Here is a 20827-nt window from a genome sequence, read left to right as displayed (position 1 = left end):
GTGAGAGAGTGACAGAGAGAGAGAGAGGAGAGAAAGAACAACAAGTTCTCCCCTCCCCAGATAAACGCACAAAGGCCCGTGCACCTGCTAGCAGGCATGTGCCGTTTCGCGGGGAGGTCTGCGTCGTGTTGATGACGCCGATGGCAATGATGATAATGACAACGATAACGGAGCCACTGCGCTCACTCTGACTCCTACAGATTCACAGATTCATCAGCTTCTTGCTAACGAGGCATATTAAGTCCATTTGTTTTCAGCAGGACAATGATAAGACTTCCGCTCACTCCCAGTCGGTCAGTGCAGAGATAATAATATACAGTATGTTAGTGAGTTAAAAAATGCGTTAATTAAAACTGACCAGTGCCGCTGAAACTATTGCAGAGAATAATGGGCAAACTGGCTCTAAAATCACAAGATAGATGGTCTTCAAGTTTCCTTCTCCTCCATTGACACACTTCTTGAATCTCACATTTGATCTCTGATTTCTTTCTTTCTTTTTTATGTATAAGTTTGCTTTGTTCTGGATTGTACATGATTTCACTGTGATTGTATTTGACACTGAATGGTTGTATTTTTATTATTTTTATTATATATGTCAGTAAATGTATTAAATGCTGTGTGTGTTTTACTACTGCAACTCAATTGAAAAACAAGTTTGAGAATAGGTACATTTTTTTCAGAGTAAATTTAAATATAATTTGATCGATGTATTGCAATGATTACGTGGGAATAATGTTTTTTTTAGTTAACATAAATAAGAAACTTAAAATATTGTGTGACACCCCCGACACACTCAAATGTGAATCATTACTCAAACTATTAGTCACTGGCACATCACTCAGGTGGCGTTAGCAGCTAAGCTAACATGTGAGTCGACAGATTTACTTGTTAAGAATTGTGAAATGCTTGCCACCACATGCCACTTTTCAGATGCTTTGGTGTCATGAACATTTAGGACAACAACTGATATTAAATGAAATCCTCAAAAACAACATGACACCACTGTCTTGGTTTTTTGTTTGTGGTTCAAGAGGAAAAGTATATCAAAGGCCAAGCTTTGCTGCACCCTCTGCTGGACCACTTGGTAATTTCATCACATGGTCTGCTGATGTGCTTCTAGGCTGTAATGAATGCCTGCATTAAAAAAAAAGAAAAAAATATTACCTATCCCAGCTTTAAGATCGTCCGCTTGATCATTTGTGGAAATCAAAGACGGATCTTTATTTCTGTCTGTTTTTACTCAGCGGTTTGTTTCTGCTGTTCGACCCTCAGGCTGCTGTCAGTGTTATACCACACTGTATGAAGTGGTGAGTCTCTGTGCAGCCTGTGTCAGAGCTAAGAGGAGTATAACACAAACCAGACTCACACCACACCACATCATATGTAAAATGAATAAAGAAAAACGTCCACACACATACATTTGCATCACAAAGGACTATTGTTTGGGCCCTGAAGTGCAGTACAAGGTTCCAGTTAAGATTCCTAGATCTTATTTCTTTTTAATCTTTGCAGGCATCCATTGCTTTCAATGTAGTTTAGTAGGCTTACAAAGACTCCAGTCACTAGGAACAATTGTTCCATATGGTTTATCTGTTTTATCAGTATTCAATCTGTGGAAGTGGCGTTATCAATGGAAACATTTTTAAAAACTCTCATTTGAGATATTTTCAAGGCACCACCAGTATTGCATTCATGAGTTCTGATGCCAAAAAACCTGAAAAGGTTGCTTTGTACTATTCAGAAGTCAACTCAAGTTTTTGATGTAGTCACACAAGGCATTTCAATATAAGAAGTGGGAGAAATCAATTGAAAAAACATATGACATGCTTTTCAGAGTTGTCTTTATCTGATACGACCCTTTAAGTTGTACGAAAAATGAAAATGAAAGTAGCCTCGAGATGCTGACAACTTCAAAGAATCCTTCTCCTTTAAAAAGTTTTTCTTACAAAACTTGAAGTTTTACAAAGGGAGGAAGTAACTTATCGCTGACCCCAGCTGCACTGATAGATGTCCAGAATGAGAACGTTAAAAGATGCTCACCTAGCCAGTCGTTAAACTTCTTGACCTCAGAGGGGAGTCCCAGCTCGGTGAAGTCTCCAGCATGGATGAACACATCCCCATAAGGCATCTGGATCGCATCTGTGCGGGAGTGTGTGTCTGAGATGCAGACAAAACGGGTGTAGCCTGGTGGCTTGGGGGCATCATGAGGCATTGGGTCCACCCTGAGGAGAATAAAAACAACAGAGGATGAGAAAAAGTTAAGGTAGAAATGGAAAAGAGTACGCTGCACTAATATAATACTTGAGAAAGAGACACTGGGCTGTGTGCAAACTCTCTGTGGTAAGAGGATGACAATGTAAGTTTGAATTAGTATCCAGCAAAAATCATCCCCATAGTCGGAGACAGCAAGAAGCCAGTAAGAGACCACAATAAAAGCAGAGCACCAAAAGAGACAGAAAGAGAAATGCGCAGAGATAGATAAAAAAAAAGGAAGAATAAAGTGCAGATATAGAAAAGGAGCACAGTCCTGTGGGATTTCTAGCAACTGTGCACGTCCACGGGGTCTCCAGAGAGAGAGGAGCTGGTGAATAACCGTGGCCCAGTTTCATAAGTTTTCCTCCAGGTACGTTAACACCCAGGTTTGCTTCCTCCTCCTTCTCCACAGCAAGAGCAAAAGAAAGAAATGAATGGAAGTGGGGAAGCAGATAGACACATATAGGAATGTCAGCAAGGAGTCAAAAAAGTATTAAAATAGCAAGTTTTTTTGTTTTTGTTTAAAGCTGTTCCTGTTAATAAATATAGAGTAAACAAAATTTAAAAGGTAAATTATATTTCTTAATATCAATGGTTCAAATAAAATGTGCGGAATAAAATGTGGTTAAATTAGGGATGAGGTCATATGATATTTAGAATTGGTATCAGTCTGATACTGGTCAAAACCACTGCGTCAGATTAGAAAAAGAAATATGAAATCAGATACATTGCAAAAAAAGTATATATTTCATACTCCACAATGTACAGATTGGAAAAAAAGTACACATTTCGAACCGTACGTTGTAGGCTGTTTGTTTCTTCTTCATGGGATAATTATGCAAATGTGTTAACAGCTATGTCAGTCAATTAAATATAATATGTTATTTCACTTTTGAGGAACAAGGTCAAAGAGCTATCAGTTAAAGTTAAAGAAATAGTTTATTCTCAGTTTTGTGTTTTCAGCTTGAGTTTATTAGATACTGACACATAGAGCTGACATCCGACATCCTGCTTACCAGTGGTGTAGCGGTCCCTGGAGAAGTGGGTATACTTTGCCCTTCTTTAACACAGCCCAGAAAAATGCCCTGTTTTAGAAACAGTGACATGTAAGACCATTTAGTTTACCCAAAAGTCTGTCAGTAGTATTTGCTCATTGTCACATTATTATCATTATTATTATATTATATATACAGTGGATCATACTGGCAATGCAATACTGGCCCACAGACTAGTGAGAGACAACTATGCATTTTCAGTGAACTATTTCTTATTCCTGGAACGATACCTATTCTCTCACTTGGCAAGTAAGTAGATTTACTTTGAACAGCCGATTTGCAACAGATAGCGTGGGCTAGAGTGTGCCACAAATTAACATGACTTGACTAGTTTGTTTGTAAGTATTACTGGTGACACAGGCAGATTGCATGAATGTTAAATATAGATGAGGCATACATGGTGTTTCAGTTATTTTTCAGTTATTTATTTTTAACATGTATTTAAATAAAATATTTCAGATCTGAATTAGATAAAAAACAAAACGCAAATCATTCATCAAAACCAATCATATAAACTCAAAAGTGCACTGTTGTAAAATTTAAATAAACACTATTTTACATAACTCCGACATCGTACCAGCATCTATGGTTGTGGGCGAAGAGGCAGCATCTCCTTCTCTGACAACATCATCTCCAACGGGGTAGGGGTACCAGTGTAGCATCGCTAACATCAGCTGAGCTGCTGGCTGATGTTGATTCGCGAGGACGTTTATAATTAATAAATTAATTTTTTGTTCGTATAGCTCACTTCATCTTACCGGGTTATCACAAAAAGGCAAATCATTTCTATTTAATTAATTTTATTGTTTTATTTATGGTTTTTTTATTTTTTTACATTCAGCCTTTAAAATGCAATTTTTTAATGTAGGCATTTTTTTTTTTAAATGTATAAATTAACCTCTTCATTCTGTTTCCCCGCGGTACCGGGGGCAGCGTCTTTCGCAGCAACAAAAACTTCATATAACCATGTCTAATTTTAATAAACACAGACGTGCTGCATACCCACAGAAAGGTCAGGCACTCAGCTAAAAGCTCATAAAAACCATTCTTATGTTCACGAAACAAAGCTCAAACACAGATGGATCAAACCAGCAGGAGCAGAAAACAGCGGTGACAGCGCTGGACAGCGGAGAATCCACAGATGGTGCCAAACTGTGCCAAATGAGAGAATGCCCAGACATCTCTTTACTAAAACCTCTGTCGTTTTACTCTGCTTCACTTCAGAAGCATCAGACTGTGCATAGCTCATGTCCACATGTTACATTCCATCCATGTCTTTTAAAGCTCCTACTGCATATTTAAAAGGTGATATTTACTTTAAAATGCAATAATTTTTTAGGCGAGGGAAAAAATCCTTCCTTTATGCTGTGTTCCATGTGCATTTACTCTGACACAGTGGCATCTACAGTGAAACTTACACCTGTTTTTTTATTTTGTTTGAATAATTCTTGCACACTTTCTGTAAATCATATAAACTTTATTTCACATCTCAATTATCACTGTGTTTGTCTCCTATATGATATATTTAACTGAAATGTCTTTTTCAAACAACCAATGATTTATAAAGGAAAATCATGAAGATTTACAGGGTTTTGCATACCACTGTGCATACCACTGTGCATACCCCCCCCCCCCCCCCCCCCCATTTTTTTTTTAGGTTATTTCATTTCAAATCTTAAATCTTAAGAGGATATTATGTCCAGTTTTTTTATTGTATTGTGTATATATATTGTTCTGTGTAGCAGTGTAGCTCACAACTATAGTATCTGTGCTCATACAGAGCAGGGTGTGGTTTCACTGACAGCTTAGACCAGGAGGGGGTTGTGCTATGTAAATGTGATGATTCTGTCACTTGGCTCTCAGAAGGTGTAAATCTTTGAGGCTAAAATTCTCCCTAAAGCAGTTTGAGGAGTGCCTACATTCAAATGGCCACATCTTCTTCAAAAATTATCAGATGGACATGTGTTTGACATTGTTGGAAAGCTTAGAAATCACACTTTCGGAATCTGTAAATAACTCCAAATGTCCCGAAGTAGACTTGTGAACGCTTTTGCCATGGCTGGACACATATTGTGAGCCCAATTATAACCCTAGTGTGGCCCACATTGACTTGCTGCCTGGGCTCTTTATTCTAATGGTTAAAATGTTGTTTCATGTTACAGTAGTGTGCAGGTAGTGTTGCTACTTCCTCTCACATTTGTACCCTCAGACTCATTGGAAACATGATCTTTTTCTCCTGAACAGGCAGGAAGTCAATATGAGGTCCTAATGTGTGACACCACATGTGTGATGTCAGTATGTATTTACTCACATGTGGACGTGTGGTGGCTGGAAACGCCCCTGGTTGATGTTGTAGAAGGTGAAGGCCTGAGTGGGGTTGGTGCTGTACTCGTCTACCTCCACTGTTGTCCTGCCGCCTCGCTGAGCGCCATGTGACTGAGACTGTGACTGCTGCCGCCTCGCCGCCATGATCTCTGACAGGGTGAAGGCCATGGCACAGAGCAAACCAGAGCACAGGTGATCAGGCGCAAAGAGTCAGGGGATGATGTATGCTTTAGCTGCTACTGCTGGTGATTTTGGTGACAGACTCTCACAGAACTCACAGTCGCATCACCTCCTCCTTATATTCGTATTCTTTACAACTTCTCTGCACCTGAGACACAGAACAGACAAGAGCTGACATGAAGCATATTTATAAGCATGCTTGTTTTTTTTTTTAAGAAATAAAAATGATTTGTCAACATTTATGCAATTTATGGGACAAAATGCCAGACGCTCTCCTCTTCCAGATTCTCACATGAGCTTTTCCTGCCTATTTGGTTGTTTGACATTTTTGGGTCATTTCTCAATTTTTGACAGTCAGTCAGACACATTATGTGTTATCAGTATTTTTTATTGTAAAACTAAACATCTTATTTAATTTTAAAAATAAATTGTGCTAATGTATTGCACTCAAATGGAAAGTGTTCGGGGAAGAAATCAAAATCAGTGCTATAGCAGTAAGAGTTTTGTTGTTGTTTTCACACACTTTTTATCCTTTCCTGTGAAGAACATAGCACCTAATACCCGCAATGCATCTCAACCTCCGAGTTTCAGGTGTGTTATGCTTATTAGCAGCAGCTAATGTATCCTGGAGCAGAAATGAGGAGCAGCTGTAGACTCACTTCCTTTCTTACACTACACTATAGCTGCAACTAGTGACTATTTTCATAATCAATTCTTCTGCCAATCATTTTCTCAATTGATTGATGAATTGTTTGGTCTAAAAAATGTCCCAAACCTGGAAAAACAATTCCCAAACCCCTCAGAAACTGTATCTTGTTTTGTTCACAAACGAAAATGATACAGTTTTAATGATTTATTTGTTTTATGGAGCAAAGGAACCAGAACAATAGTCACACTTAAGAAGCTGATAAAACCTGACAAGGAAAACAACATTCTGATTAAGCAATTATTAAAATAATTAAAGATTAATTTTATCATTGTAGCATTCAGAGGGCTTCCTGCGTCACTGTTCCTGATTGGTTGTCTTTGCCCGAAGATGATATCCAGACCAGAAAAATCAGTGTTGGGACTGATGAAATCTTTTTTTCGGCCAGCGACACCTGTCACGGGGCATGGTGTGTTTGCTTTTGGCTCGATGTCCACGTAATTATCAGCTGGACAGTCCATGGGTGGTTGGTTTTCTTTGTCCACTTGTTGACAGACATCTTCATCCGAGTCTTCTCACTCTCATCAGTGTCAAGTTCCATCTCAACTTCACTCTCTCCATTTTGGATGATATCAATCACATCCTGCACACGGTTTCGTGGCTCTCTCCTTGCTAGTGGCATTCTGAAAATAAAATAGCAATTAATTAACATGTATAAATATGCTTTTTGTATTGTAGTACGTAACCTGAAGGAATAGATACGGTGGTGGACCAAGTCCTCTGGGTAGAAATGTTTTCAAGGCAGACAATACTGTCTGCTGATTGTAAGTCGCTTTGGACTAAAGCATCTGCTAAATGCCCTAAATGTAAATGTGAATGGCTTAGCCTATGCTCTCTACTTATCATACTAAAAGGAAAACATGCATACCCCAACTTACTTCCACACCCCACATTCAGGAACATTTTTCCCTTTCCCAGAACTCAATTGTCTGTTGATATCCTCTTTGTGGACAAAGACATGGGATTTTAGCTCAGTCTGATCAAATTAACAATATTTTTTTTAGACATAAAACTTTTAAATCAGTCAAATTTGACCAGAACACAACACAAGGGTATAATGTATACTGTTCATGTATGAAGAAAATGTTCTGTTTCAGGTAGTGGTGTTGTGGAGGGAATACAACAGTTAGTGTCCACTGTAACAAGCCTGCTATTTTGACTACCACGAAGACCCAGTGTTGTAAATTTGCAACAAATGTGTAACATGCTCTAAATGAAATTTGATGCATCTATTCCACAATAACTAAATATGTACATGCTCTAGACATGGTAATAACAACCTAAAAATATATAAAAGACATTTTACTTACTTGAATCTGATGAATCCAGTCCAATGAAACAAAGAGATTTTGTTCGGAGCAAATCTTAAGAGGTTGTGTGTGTTCATGGCCATAAAGCGGGACTTTAACAAATGTAACATCCACTAGCATTGTTAGACTGAACAATAAGACCCAATGACTATGTACATGTGGTAAAAAAAAAAACAGATAAAATATAACAGATTGTTTTTTGGGATGGCTAAAGGTAATTTTACAACCGTGGGTCTTACAGGGTAAAATGTCTTCAGGATCTACAGATACCAGCATCACATCCTCTAGTACCTAAAGATACCTATATCTAGTCCCTGAGTATCAAAAGATAGCAGTATCACGTCTAGTATCTACAGATACCTATATCACGGCCTTGAGTGTCTACCAATACCAACATCAGACCTATATCAGTAATTTTACAGCCATTCAGGGGCTGTAAAACACATTCTCAGTGGCGGTGGTAACCTACGTGTAACCACAGCTGCTCTGGAGCAAACTGATGGAAGTGTGGCTGCCAATGAGCGCCAAACAGCCCCTCCGACCACCACGATCATTCATCGCATACATTCATCGCATGTTTTTTCGAACTGTGGGAGGAAGCCGGAGAACCCGGAGAAAACCCACGCACACACGTGGAGAACATGCAAACGCCTTGCAGAAAGGCCTTGCTCGAAGTTGTTCCAACCGGGGTTTGAATGTGCCACACTTTAACCTACCTGGATATGCCTCAGTAAAGGCCAAAGTGTATGTCTGCTGTCTGGAGCTTCTCGCCTCGTGCCAACTCACTTATTTTATAATTTTCAAAATAAAAGCTTGCTTCCGGTATTGTTAATAATTGTGTTTTAACCAAAGGGTAAAAGTAATCATGCTAATACTTATTAGTATATACTTATACTAATACTTATACCAGAAGGAAAAATGGAATGGAATAAATATACAGAACATAAAATGAATAGTAAATAGTGCAAAAAAAATGTATTGTACAACATCTATATCAGACAACCACATCATTGGACATACATAAGAGTCGAGGGCTCACAACGGGAGGCTCCATGCTGCAGCAATGCCCGTCTCGCAAAAGTAGTTATTATCAGTGTTGAAGACATATTATTATTGCCCAATCAGAATCGTCAGATTCAAATCATGTTTTATGGTCCTGCCACTTTTGGGGCGATTTGATTGCCATGGAGAATTCTCCTCCTGCTCAGCTCCCGTCGTTCTGGGTCTTCCCTGGCTGACTCACCACAACCCCCAGTCCGACTGAGCAAACGGACAACTCACTGGATAGGGTGAATCCTGTCATTCCCGCTGTCTCCACTCTGCCTGTCCTACGCCTGAGACCATCCCCGAACCTCTGAACATCGCTGAGGTTCCCAAGGAGTACCACGACCTCGCTGAGGTGTTCTCTAAACACCGTGCTCTCTCCCTACCTCCTCATCGCCCTTAGAACTGTGGTATAGACCTGCTTCCTGGTTCCTCTCTTCCCACCAAGAGACTTTATAATCTTTCAAGGACAGAACGACAGAGCATGGAGGAGGATATTACCCAGTCTCTGGCCGCTGGCCTCATCCATCCCTCCTCTTCTCCAGTCGGTGCAGGGTTCTTCTTCGTTGAGAAGAAGGACGGATCCCTCAGGCCCTGCATCGACTACCGAGGATTAAACGACATCACTGTCAGAAATTGCTACGCCTTACCTCTCCTCGACGCCGCATTCAGTCCCCTCAGCAAGGCATGAATCTTCTCTAAACTCGACCTTCGTAATGCCTATCCCCACGTCCGAATTCGTGAGGGGGACGAATGGAAGGCAATACCCCAATAGGACACTTCGAATATCTGGTTATGCCCTTTGGAGTCACTAACGCCCTGCCGTGTTCCAGCACCTAGTGAATGACATTTTGCGTGACATGCTGGACAGGTTCCTCTTCGTCCACCTCGACGACATACTAATTTTCTCGGAGACGATGGAGGAACATGTCCAGCCTGGTGCTGTAAAGTCTCCTTTTTGTCAAGGCAGAGAAATGCTCCTTCCACGCTCACTCAGTTCCCTTCCTAGGCTTCATTGTGGAGCAGGGCAGGCTGTCACCCGATCCAGCCAAAATCAACGCAGTCAGGGACTGGCCAACCGCTTCAAACATCTACAACGATTCTTGGGGTTCGCCAATTTCTACTGTCGCTTCATACGCAACTACAGCAGAGTGGCCGAACCCCTAACCAGACTCACCTCTCCTGCTAAGACTTTCCTGTGGTCCAGTGAGGCAGAGACGGCGTTCCTCCACCTCAAAGAACTGTTCACCACTGCCACCATTCTGTCCCATCCTGTCCCTGATCGGCAGTTCATCGTGGAGGTGGACGCTTCTGATACCGGATCTAGGGCGGTCCTCTCCCAGCGAAGTGCCAGTGACCAGAAACTCCATCCCTGCGCGTTCCTCAGCCGTTGCCTCTCCCCCGCAGAGAGGAACTACGACGTGGGAAACAAAGAACTTCTGTCAGTCCAGCCGCCCAGCCGTTCATTGTTTGGACAGACCATAAACACTTCTCTTACCTGCAGAATGCCAAGAGACTCAACTCCCGGCAAGCCCGTTGGGCTCTTTTCCTGTTGGATTCCATTTCACCCTCACCTACCGTCCTGGCTCCAGAAATGTTAAACCCAACGCCCTGTCCAGACAATTCTCTGCCTGATCCCATCATCTCACCCACTTGCATCGTTGGAGCAGCTTCATGGCGGGCTCAGCAAACCGAACCTGATCCCGCAGGTGGTCCTCCGCACCGCCTGTTCGTGCCTGATACCATTCGTTCTGAGGTTCTGCAGTGGGCACATTCCTCTAAACTCACCTGCCATCCTGGTGTTGCCCGCTCACTGCAGTTCCTCAGGCAACATTTCTGGTGGCCCTCCATGGCAGAGGATATTGCCACCTTCATCTCCGCCTGCTCCATCTGCGCCCGAGGCAAGTCTTCAACCCGCTCTCCATTCCCCGTCGTCCTTGGTCTCACATCGCCGTGGACTTCGCCACTGGTCTTCCCAGGGCAACACCATCGTCCTCACCGTGGTCAACCGGTTCTCGAAGGCAGTTCACTTCATCCCCCTTTCTAAACTGCCATCTGCTGCTGAGACCGGGGAACTACTAGTGAACTATGTTTTCAGACTCCATGGGTTCCCCTCAGACATTGTTTCCGACCAAGGCCCCCAATTCTCATCCCAGGTATGGAAGGCCTTCTGTTCCGCACTGGGGGGGCCTCAGCCAGCCTATCCTTCGGCTACCATCCTCAGTTGTACGGCCAGACAGAAAGAGCGAACCAAAGCATGGAGAGTGCTCTGCGATGCGTCACCGCCCGTCATCCCTCCGACTGGAGCTCTTTCCTCCCCTGGGTAGAGTATACACACGATTCGACGATAAACGACCCGTTTATGGCTTCCCTCGGCTACCAGCCCCCACTGTTCCACTTCCAAGAGGACGAAGTGGCAGTGCTGTCGGTTCAGGTGAACCTCCGCCACTGTCAGGAGGTCTGGCGTCAGGTGCAGGCCTCCCTTCAGCGAGCCTCGGTGCAGTCTCAGAGGCAAGCTAACCGACATCGGATCCCCGCACCTGACCACCAACCCAGCCAAAAGGTTTGGCTTTCGTCCAAGGACCTCCCTCTCCAGGTCGAATCCCGAAAACTGGCTCCTCGCTTCATCGGTCCCTTCACGGTTGACCGCATCATCAACCCCACCTCCGTCCGTCTGAAACTTCCCAAGTCCCTCAACATACGCGGTGAACAAATCTTATGAACGAATCATTTTAATGAACGGATTCTAGTGATTCAGTACACTCAAATGAACTGCCGATCCCATCACTAACATCTTCCTCAGCCTGGGAATCCTCTCCTCACAACTTCAACTCTGAGTGAGTTTGTTCCTGGCTGGAACTCGACCACAAACATCGACTCTCGCCTTGAAGCAGCTGTTCCTGCACAGACACTCACTCACTCACTCACTATTCTCACACTCGTTCCTGTTTGTTTATATTAGATTAAATAAATCATATCTGTTCATTTTACTCTCGTGTCCTGTCTGCATTCGGGTCCAGTCCTTAAAACTATGGGAAAGACGTGACAGGATACTTAGTATTGTATCGTCTGGTCACGAGTCAAAGTTCAATGAAAGTGGTGGTCAGTTATCCTGTTAGTGTAGAGGATATCATGAGTCAAAACAATATTTATGCTTAACGAAAGTTGTAAAGTTGCATGCTTTCCAATACGGAATTAATAAAATGGCTATTCTTGCTGTGTGAGGCCATTGTGTGTGTGTGTGTGTGTGTGTGTGTGTGTGTGTGTGTGTGTGTGTGTGTGTGTGTGTGTGTGTGTGTGTGTGTGTGTGTGTGTGTGTGTGTGTGTGTGTGTGTTTGTGTGTGTGTTTCACCCATTAATACATTGCACCGCAGCTGAGTTTTGGGAGACTGTGGCAGTTTGGACAGAGCAGAGCGGAGAGCTGCTGCAGTGACAGCGACACTTGGAGAAGGAGGTGATAATTTGGGGAGCAACAATTCTTGGCAAAGTACGCTGGGACTGCCGTGCGATGTCGGCACGCCATCTCCATTCCTCATTCACTGCGACCTCACACGCTGACAGCACACTGACGTGACAGATACACATTTCACACTGCTGGGTCTGGAATCCCAGCATGCTTCAGGGATGTGTTTCAGGAGTGCAGGCAATAACTGTGTTTTGTCTGTATGCAGGTCTGTACAGGCATATTTTAATGTATCTATTTTCTCCATCATGTGGACAACAGGACAACCATTTTATTTGCGAAAAACACATATTATTTTTATAAAAAAAAATGCAAATCTTTTGAGGCTAACACCCACATTTGTTCATTGGCTGAACATCAAAGTACACCAAAACCATTTAAACCAAAGCAGTTTGTCCCCATTAGTGAAGAATAGGCATTAATAATCATGACCTAAATATTGATCCAAATAATTTTGACTTTGGCCAGAACTAGCAATGTTGTGCTAAATAAATACAGCATATCTTTACGAAATAAAATAACAAAATTAGAATTTTTTAATAGAAATAATTTAATGAGAAATGTATTTTAATCCTTTGAGCCTATTAACCAGGACCAAATTTGGCATTTTGTAATGATTGGCAAAAAATTATGTAAATTACAGATTTACTCTCAAAAACTAAGTAAATGTTGTTCAATTCATAGATCAAAATCCTGAAGTTATTTTTGTTTTGGTTGTAATGTTTAGTTTATATATTATTTTTATTGTAAATACTGTAGTGCAGCATTAAGCCACCATTATTATTATTATTTGATATTATTCAACTATTTTATTTTATCAGATGGAGGAAAAAATGAAAATCAGCTCAATAGATGGCTGGATTCAGCCACAGAAAAACCCAATTCGGTTTACCTCTAACTCTTTCCAAATCTCTTTATCAAATGCAGTTCATAACAATAATAATATGTTTATATAACACTTTTCAAAACACAGTTACAAGAAATTAAAATCAAAAATAGTGCACACAGTCAATGTAAAAAGGCACAAATAGGGATTATTCAATTAATCAATTATTAATCCATTACTAAATGATCGTCAACTATTTTGATAAACGATGAGTCACTTTGAGTGTATTTTCAATAATAAAAAATCAATCATCCTGAGTTTCCTGCTTCTAAAATGTGAATATTTGCTGATTTATTTGCTTCATATAAACAAAGAAATCATTAAAACTCAAAACTCAATAATTTTGAAACATTAGAGAACATCATCATTTCCATGTTTGGTGAACACTGATCAACATTTACGAAACCAAACAAGCACTCGATTAACTGAGGGAAAAAAATGACTGCTTAATAGATTGTGAAAATAATTGTTAGTTGCAGCCCTAAACACAGTATATAAAAAATACACAGTAGAGATAAAACAGTAAAACGTGAATGCAAAATGTAAAATGTCATTAAATAAGAACAGTGAGGAGGCTCAGTTCTGAGGAGCGTAGGCAACGGCTTGGTTCATGAGCTGCAAATAATTCAATTATATAGGTGCAAGATCATTTTTAAAATCAAATCTAAATTTGACAGGAAACCAGTGAAGCAATGCAAGGATATTGATATGGTCTTGTCTCTTATCTGATATGTTAAAAGTTTAGCAGCTGAGTTTTAGATTCAGGTCTCAGCACAAGATAAATTGAGAAAAGTTAAACACAAGCCTCTTAAAAAAAATCTAAAATAATCTGCACATTTTGTTTCCTTTTTTGTGGCATTATTTATAATAAGCTGTCGAGAGCGACTGTTATCATGTAATCCTATGCAAAGAAGTCTGCAAATGTTACTTGCACTGTCTTTTGTGAGGGGTGAAGAGGATGAGGAAGAGGATTTTATAATTGTCCTCACAGCTCAGCAATAAACAGATATTTTGAACTGGATCCCAAACACAAGCAGCTGAACCTAATCCTACAGGATCTGGAACTCTAATGAAACGAGCCTCTGAAAATACTGAACAATGCCGCTAAACAACTGTAAAGCAGCTCCTAAAGCGGTTAACGTGGATGCTAGTTCCAGCCCTTTCTCAAAAAACAAACCGTCTGGTGTCAACATTTTATCATGGGGTTGCGTTAATAGAAAGTAAAGAGTTAGAATTGTTTTCATGATTCTTATCCTTAAACATTCTAAATCTTTTCAAAACTTCCTAAAATTGTTATTTAAATAACATTTTGATTGGCAGCACATTTTCTAAAGTCCTGCACCCTTGTAGAAAAAAAAATATCTTCCAATCGAGCCAAGGTATGTCATACCCTCATATAACATTTTAGCTTAAATAAATGTTTTTGTTTTTTTTTCAAATGTTGTACTTGAGCACTTTACTCTGATACGACAGCAGAGTAGACCCTCAAATATGTGCTGAATCAATTCTGAATGAAACAATTATTTTGAATCGAATGGTGACCAAGGAATCTAATCAAATCATGAGATTCTGATTCATACCTCTACAACTAAAGCTGAAAGAGTTATTAAGAGAAGTATAATAGATATGTCACATGTTTAATCAATGTTATGTCATGTGTTATTTATAAATGCCAGGAACAAATGTTTGTGTAATTATACTACATATCTATCTTACAAAGGTTAACAATTGTTTTAAAAACAACAACCCTAGTGAAGGTTTAAGATTTATAATAAAACAAATCCACTATTCTGACATTAAATTATTTCACAATTCAGAGAAAAGGGTTAGCATAATCAGAATTCTGAGACAAATTGAGAGGTAAATGCAGTTGTTTCATAAATGCAGGCAAAAAAAACACACAAAGGAAAAAAAAATATCCAAAGGAGGAAGGAAAGGCAAAAGTACAACACAACGAGAATATTCTGAAACATGGGCAACAGGAACAAGAAAGCATTAAAATCTCTAAAAGGTGTTAACTGAAATAAATGAACTAAAAAAGACACTGGGGAGCACTAAATGCACTGGGGAAACACACTAATCAAACAAAGGTGAAATTTATTAGGGCAGGCCAGACAAGCAAGAGGGAAGACACGCCAGGAAGAAAAACTTAACAAGGTACACACAAGGAAAAAAACTACAAAATAAAGCAGGAAACAAGGAAAACGGATAAACAGGAGAGAAAGAAAGTCCAAATTGAGCACTGTCTGAACAAAAAGTGCCTGGAGGAAGGAGAGGTATCAAACATTTGTTTAACAGTCTTGCAGAGAAACATAATTTTTGTCGTGCTTTCATGAAATAACACAGAGCGTGTTTAGCTTGGGAGGGAACGTCAAATATTGCGAGGGAAAGCAAAAGTTTGCTCTAAATATTCTCCCACCCTAATGTGTGAAGAGGAGACACTCAGTTAAAGTGGGGTCTCCTGAATCAAATCGGCCACAAGTCCGATCTGTAACCCAGCCAGAGAAAAGACCAGAACACAAAGATCCAGCTGTACTGAAGTGTTTCTCTTATAGAGTTGGTAGAGCAGCTGATAAATGCAGGAAGAGAAGAGAGTCTGATTGATACTCTCTCTTCTTCTTCTTCGCATTTAGCAAGCAGTTTTTATACAGCTCTCTCTCTCGCTTTATTTACATTACGAAAAACATTGCAATTTCACTTGTTTGTCAAACTATGGGCGATGCAAAAAACATTTGAATGTCAAATTTTACCAAATTGTTTCAGGCATTTGAGTCAAAATGTTTGAGTGAAGGTGAGTCAAACTCACTCAGACTAAATGTTCTATATTGGGCTGTACGGCATTATGCATCCACGATATTGGTATCAGCCAATATTGGCTTTAAAATGTATTAACAGTATAACGAGATAAATAAGATATATGAGGATATAAAGCTGCACACAGTTTCTTTGATGTTTCTTAGATGTTTGTGCTACTCAGCATAGAGTGACAACACACTGTACATACACTAAAATAAAATGTCTCCTGTTTATAATATGTATTACATCCCAAAAATACAGTTATTATTACCTTTCAGTTCAGATAATACCTGGTTTAGTTATTTCCCTTTGCAATGTTAAATGAAGGATATTTGCTTGTGTTAGAAACAATGAAATTGACTAAAATAATATGGCAAAATTATGCTATAGCACAGATCTCATAAGTGACTTTTTAAAAAGCGAATTTTGTGGATTTCATGTATTTTTGTATCAATATATATAATATTTACTAGCGTATTTCACACACTTTCAGTGTAATAAATATGATGATATTATGAATAGTCTTTCCAAACCAGGAAAAGTCATCATCGATGCCTCATCACGACATTCAAAGTCTAAGACAATATCTTGCTTCATGTTACAATACATGTGCCTTCTACAATTATTATTTTGGCAGGATACCACTTTTTCATGGTCTTATATTGATATAAGTCAGATTTTTAGACCTTTTAAACTATGAAGTGGTCAACAACACATTTGTTCTCATTTCAAGTGATGTCAAAGACATAATTTTCCAACTGTGTAACAAATATTCTTATCCCATGAAGAAGAATTAAACAGCCCACAACATGACTCTGCTACAATGCCTTTGCTGATTATTATATATATATATTTATTGTAAATATATATGATTTTCGTATTATCTGTCCGATGAGTATGGTCCCATTCTAACTTTTATGTGTATTTATTTTGCATAAATTTCACTACAGAAGAGACTAAATGACTTCTGCAGCTGGGTCACTCGGTCTGTATGTTATCTTGTTTTCTTTTTTAACCTGCATTTACTGAATGATGACACAAAAAATGAGGAAAAACCATGATCTTCTTCAACCAGGTGCTTTTTATTCCTTAACTTGAACACCTTTATCTTAACTTCCTTATTTTTCAGTCAAATATTTTGACAGTTATGTAAATAAATGACATCATTTGATCATTATGATTATTTCCTACTTGTTTGGTTCGTAAAATATCAGTAAATGTTGAAAAATATTATATATATAATAATATAAGAATTATTATTTGCACAAATGTCTTGCTTTGTACACAAACAAAAATTATTCACTTTTAATTAGTGTTTTTTAATATATAGAGTAAAGAAACCAGCTAATATTCACACTGAAGAAGCTGAAAAATCAGAAAGCTTATATTAAATATTGAAAAAAGTCTCTAATCGATAAATCAATGATCAAAATAGGTGGCGATTAATATGGTAATCCATTAATAATCAAACAATCATTGCAGCCCTGGTGTGTATAAACGGGTACAAATGCTTGTCGCTGACAGTGTTCCCGATTAATGAAAGTACCGCATGAAATTTGGCCATTTTAAGTGCAATTCAGAACCCTTAAGGACATGTGTGTCTGTAACCTTGGTACACATTTTTTTCCTTTTTCTATTCACTTTGGAGACTTTCTGGTTGTCAATAGGAACATTTCTGGCATCTCCAAGCACAGCATTGTACTAACAAAGATAACTTTCTCAAAATGTGTACCATCAGGTACATTAATGTTGTTGTCTTGTGTCCCTATTTTTCAGTACATACGAGTGGTTTGAGTGGAGATTTCTGCAAGCAGAAATTTCCTTAAAACAAAAATAATCAGAATACTAAGGGGGGGAAGAGGGGAAACAAGTGGTGTTGACTTTTATCATATAGGCATAAATTATATTTTCACCTTGGCAGTTTGGTAAATTTAAATGTTCCATTAAGTTCTTTATTTAAGAAAAATGTTGTGAATTTTGTATAAAGAAAAACAAAAAACAAAAAAACATTGTGCTGTTATTGTTTTATTTTAATCTGCCAAATTGCAACAGAAGCTACAGTATTTCTGCAGCAGTTGTGTTTTTCCTGAGCACATGGAAGCTGAATTCAAACTTTTCAGACATTTGAACCCAGTGACTGCACCAGCAGCTGCTGCTGCTGCTCACACTACATTGCCCTTTAGATGTGATGTGTTGCTCCTGAAATGTGATCTAACATTAAAGCATTGCTGCTGGAGAGTTGCGTATATGTGGGTGAATGCAGAGAGTTCAACTGAGCTGACCACAGTAAACCTCACTAACCTGAGCAGAAACACAGCTCAGTGAAAAGCTCTGCTGTATATTAACAGCATGGACGCATGCAGATAATGGAGAAGAAAATGGAACCTACCTGCTACCTGCTGCTGTTCTCTAGTTCTCCTGATCTCAGAAGCTGCAGTTGAGGTTCGAGTGTCTGCTGATGCTGCTGCTGAGTGAGAGACGCGCTGGTCAGTTTGAATGCGCACCCCGTGGTGCACCGGTGCAGCGTGGTGAAGATCCGCCTCCTCTCTCTCTCTCTCACTCCCCCTCTCTCTCTCCGTGTGTGTGTTTGGCAGATGAGGGAAGAAGGGAGGACTCGGGGTAGCTGCGGCGCGCCGCGGCTCTGCCACAGCTCATTCCGGGCACACAGTCCCAAATCACCGCTGCTCATTTCGAAGCTTATGTCCGTGTGGATCTCATTAGGGTTCAATTAGAGCTGACAGTTTGGGTCCCAAACGGGTTTGACCATGGTTTTCAGAATGACCTCACCAGGGTTACTGAGAATCATATGAGACCTGCATAATGCCCATTTCGTACCCGCCTAGTGCCCAGGTAGCCTCGAAACGGTTTGGGCTTGAAGTGAAACCACCATGAAAACCACAGTAAACCCATATTGTCAGCCTAAGTATAACACTTATATGGGGCCCAATGATGCCTTCTGGACTCATCCCCTCCTAAATAAAAAAAATCTGTCACTACTGATCACATTCTGTCTCTCTCATGAAGATTTAAATCAGGGGTCTTGCACTCAGATTACATATAATTCACAAACACGCACACACACACACACACACACACAACACATTTATTAGCGAAAAAAATCTATAAATGCCACTTTTCAGTGGTAAGAAGTAAAGAAAAGAAAATATTTTGTGTGATAATTTGTAAAGGAAATCTATTCAGAGGTATACATTTACTTCTAAAAGCTCCCACACTTTGGGAGCAGACAGTACTACATTCTGACATAAAATAAGTAATATAAAAGAAACAGAAAATACATTTCAAAATGTACAATAACAATTATATACCTGAAGAATGGAACAGTTTAAACATATGCTGTATTTACAATGCACACGTTTAAATATGGATTTTCCAATCCATCCATCCATCCATCTTCCACAGCTTTATCCCCCACATGAGGGTGACATAGGGCGAAAGGCAGGGTTCACCCTGAACAGGTCACCAGTCCATCACTGGGCCACGTAGAGACAAACAACCATTCACTCTCACACTCACACCTACGGTCTCTTGTGAGTGTCCAGTTTGCCAAATAATACATCAGCATATTAGTGACTTATTCATCATGCATGGCAATATTATCTCTCAGTATTTATAACATATACTGCTTTTGGACTGTTTGTTTAAAGTATGATATTCATAGAATTGTCAATATTATTTAACATTTGCATAATTTGTTTTGTTGAAATTGATTTAATGGAGATTTTTTTAATATACGGTACAGATGATTAATTTACTTAATAGATCTAGTCATGTTTTTTTCAGTAAAAATTGTAAAATTGTAATTTAACAATTGTAATTCAAAGACTACTTTTACATATTTAATGTTCCTTTACCTAGTTGATGTCAGAGCATGAATGTGCCTCTTTTGTCTAATTTCTGCCACATTTCTCAAAATCCTGAAAGTGGAATTATTTCACTCCAGTGGTAGAAGAAATATGTTTGTTTTGAAATTGCAAAAGACCACCATGGACAGGGAAAAGAAAATAAGCTTTTAGTCAGAGACACAAAAAAAGAACCTGCATATTAACATAACCAAGAAGATGGTTGTCAAACCGTATTCTGAAAGTAGAACCATTCTGATGCATATATCAAAAGTTTGAAATATGCTGTATTATTATGAATGCAGAGTTTATTTTTTGTGATACAAGTGTATGTTAGCCCTATTGTTTCTATAGTTACCAGGACATCACTTTCTTGTATGTATGCAAAATAGAAAAAAAGATCAATAAATAAGAGAAAACAAAAAAAGATTGGATTTCTCCTTATCATTTACTTGCAGTAAATGAGATAATCAGGCAAACTGCTACAGAACAGCTTTTCACTGCCTCTGCACCTATTTATCTGCATGTTATTGGACTTGGACTCAGGCTGATAATGGGCTAAACAAACAGTCTGAGAGATGAGTCCATCCTCATAGTCGCAGTGAGCAGAAGCATCCAAAGTCACAGTCTGGGTGATTCTGCCATCTGCTGGACGATTCATGAAACCACAATTAAACTGCGTTTGTTCAACTGGAACTGAAAAACCACTTGAGTGGTCTACCTGCCAGGAATAACAGATAGAAAATTAAATAATAAACATATACGCCAGTTTTTTCAAAAAAATGTTTTCCAAGAGGCCAACATTTCTAAAGTTTTATTGTCTCAAATTGAGGACATAAACCTTTAGCCCACAAATACTGTATTTCAAACAAAGCAAAAGAGGTGCATTATAAAATCCAACATATACATTGTGAACTGTATGTTGACTGTACTATACTGTAGTTTTTGT

General features: G+C 39.3%; 1 protein-coding gene across 1 annotated transcript in view; it reads right to left on the bottom strand.

Annotated features, from left to right (window-relative positions):
* mpped1 (metallophosphoesterase domain containing 1) overlaps positions 1 to 18467 on the bottom strand; it is a gene marked incomplete at its 3' end in the record, with an annotated part of 101017 nt that extends 82550 nt beyond the window's left edge. The window contains exons 1-3 of the mRNA XM_083907047.1: positions 18408 to 18467; positions 5620 to 5961; positions 2041 to 2222 (exon numbers count right to left, since the gene is read on the bottom strand). Of these exons, the coding sequence (XP_083763173.1) occupies positions 2041 to 2222; positions 5620 to 5801 (364 nt within the window). The 5' untranslated portion in view covers positions 5802 to 5961; positions 18408 to 18467. The remainder of the gene's footprint in view (positions 1 to 2040; positions 2223 to 5619; positions 5962 to 18407) is intronic.
* Positions 18468 to 20827: the final 2360 nt, after the last annotated feature.

The sequence above is a fragment of the Microchirus variegatus genome, assembly GCF_963457635.1.
Source record: "Microchirus variegatus genome assembly, chromosome: 20".
Classification (NCBI taxonomy): domain Eukaryota; kingdom Metazoa; phylum Chordata; class Actinopteri; order Pleuronectiformes; family Soleidae; genus Microchirus; species Microchirus variegatus.
Note: the sequence above shows the minus strand (reverse complement) of the source record. Positions and strands in the feature narration are given on the sequence as shown.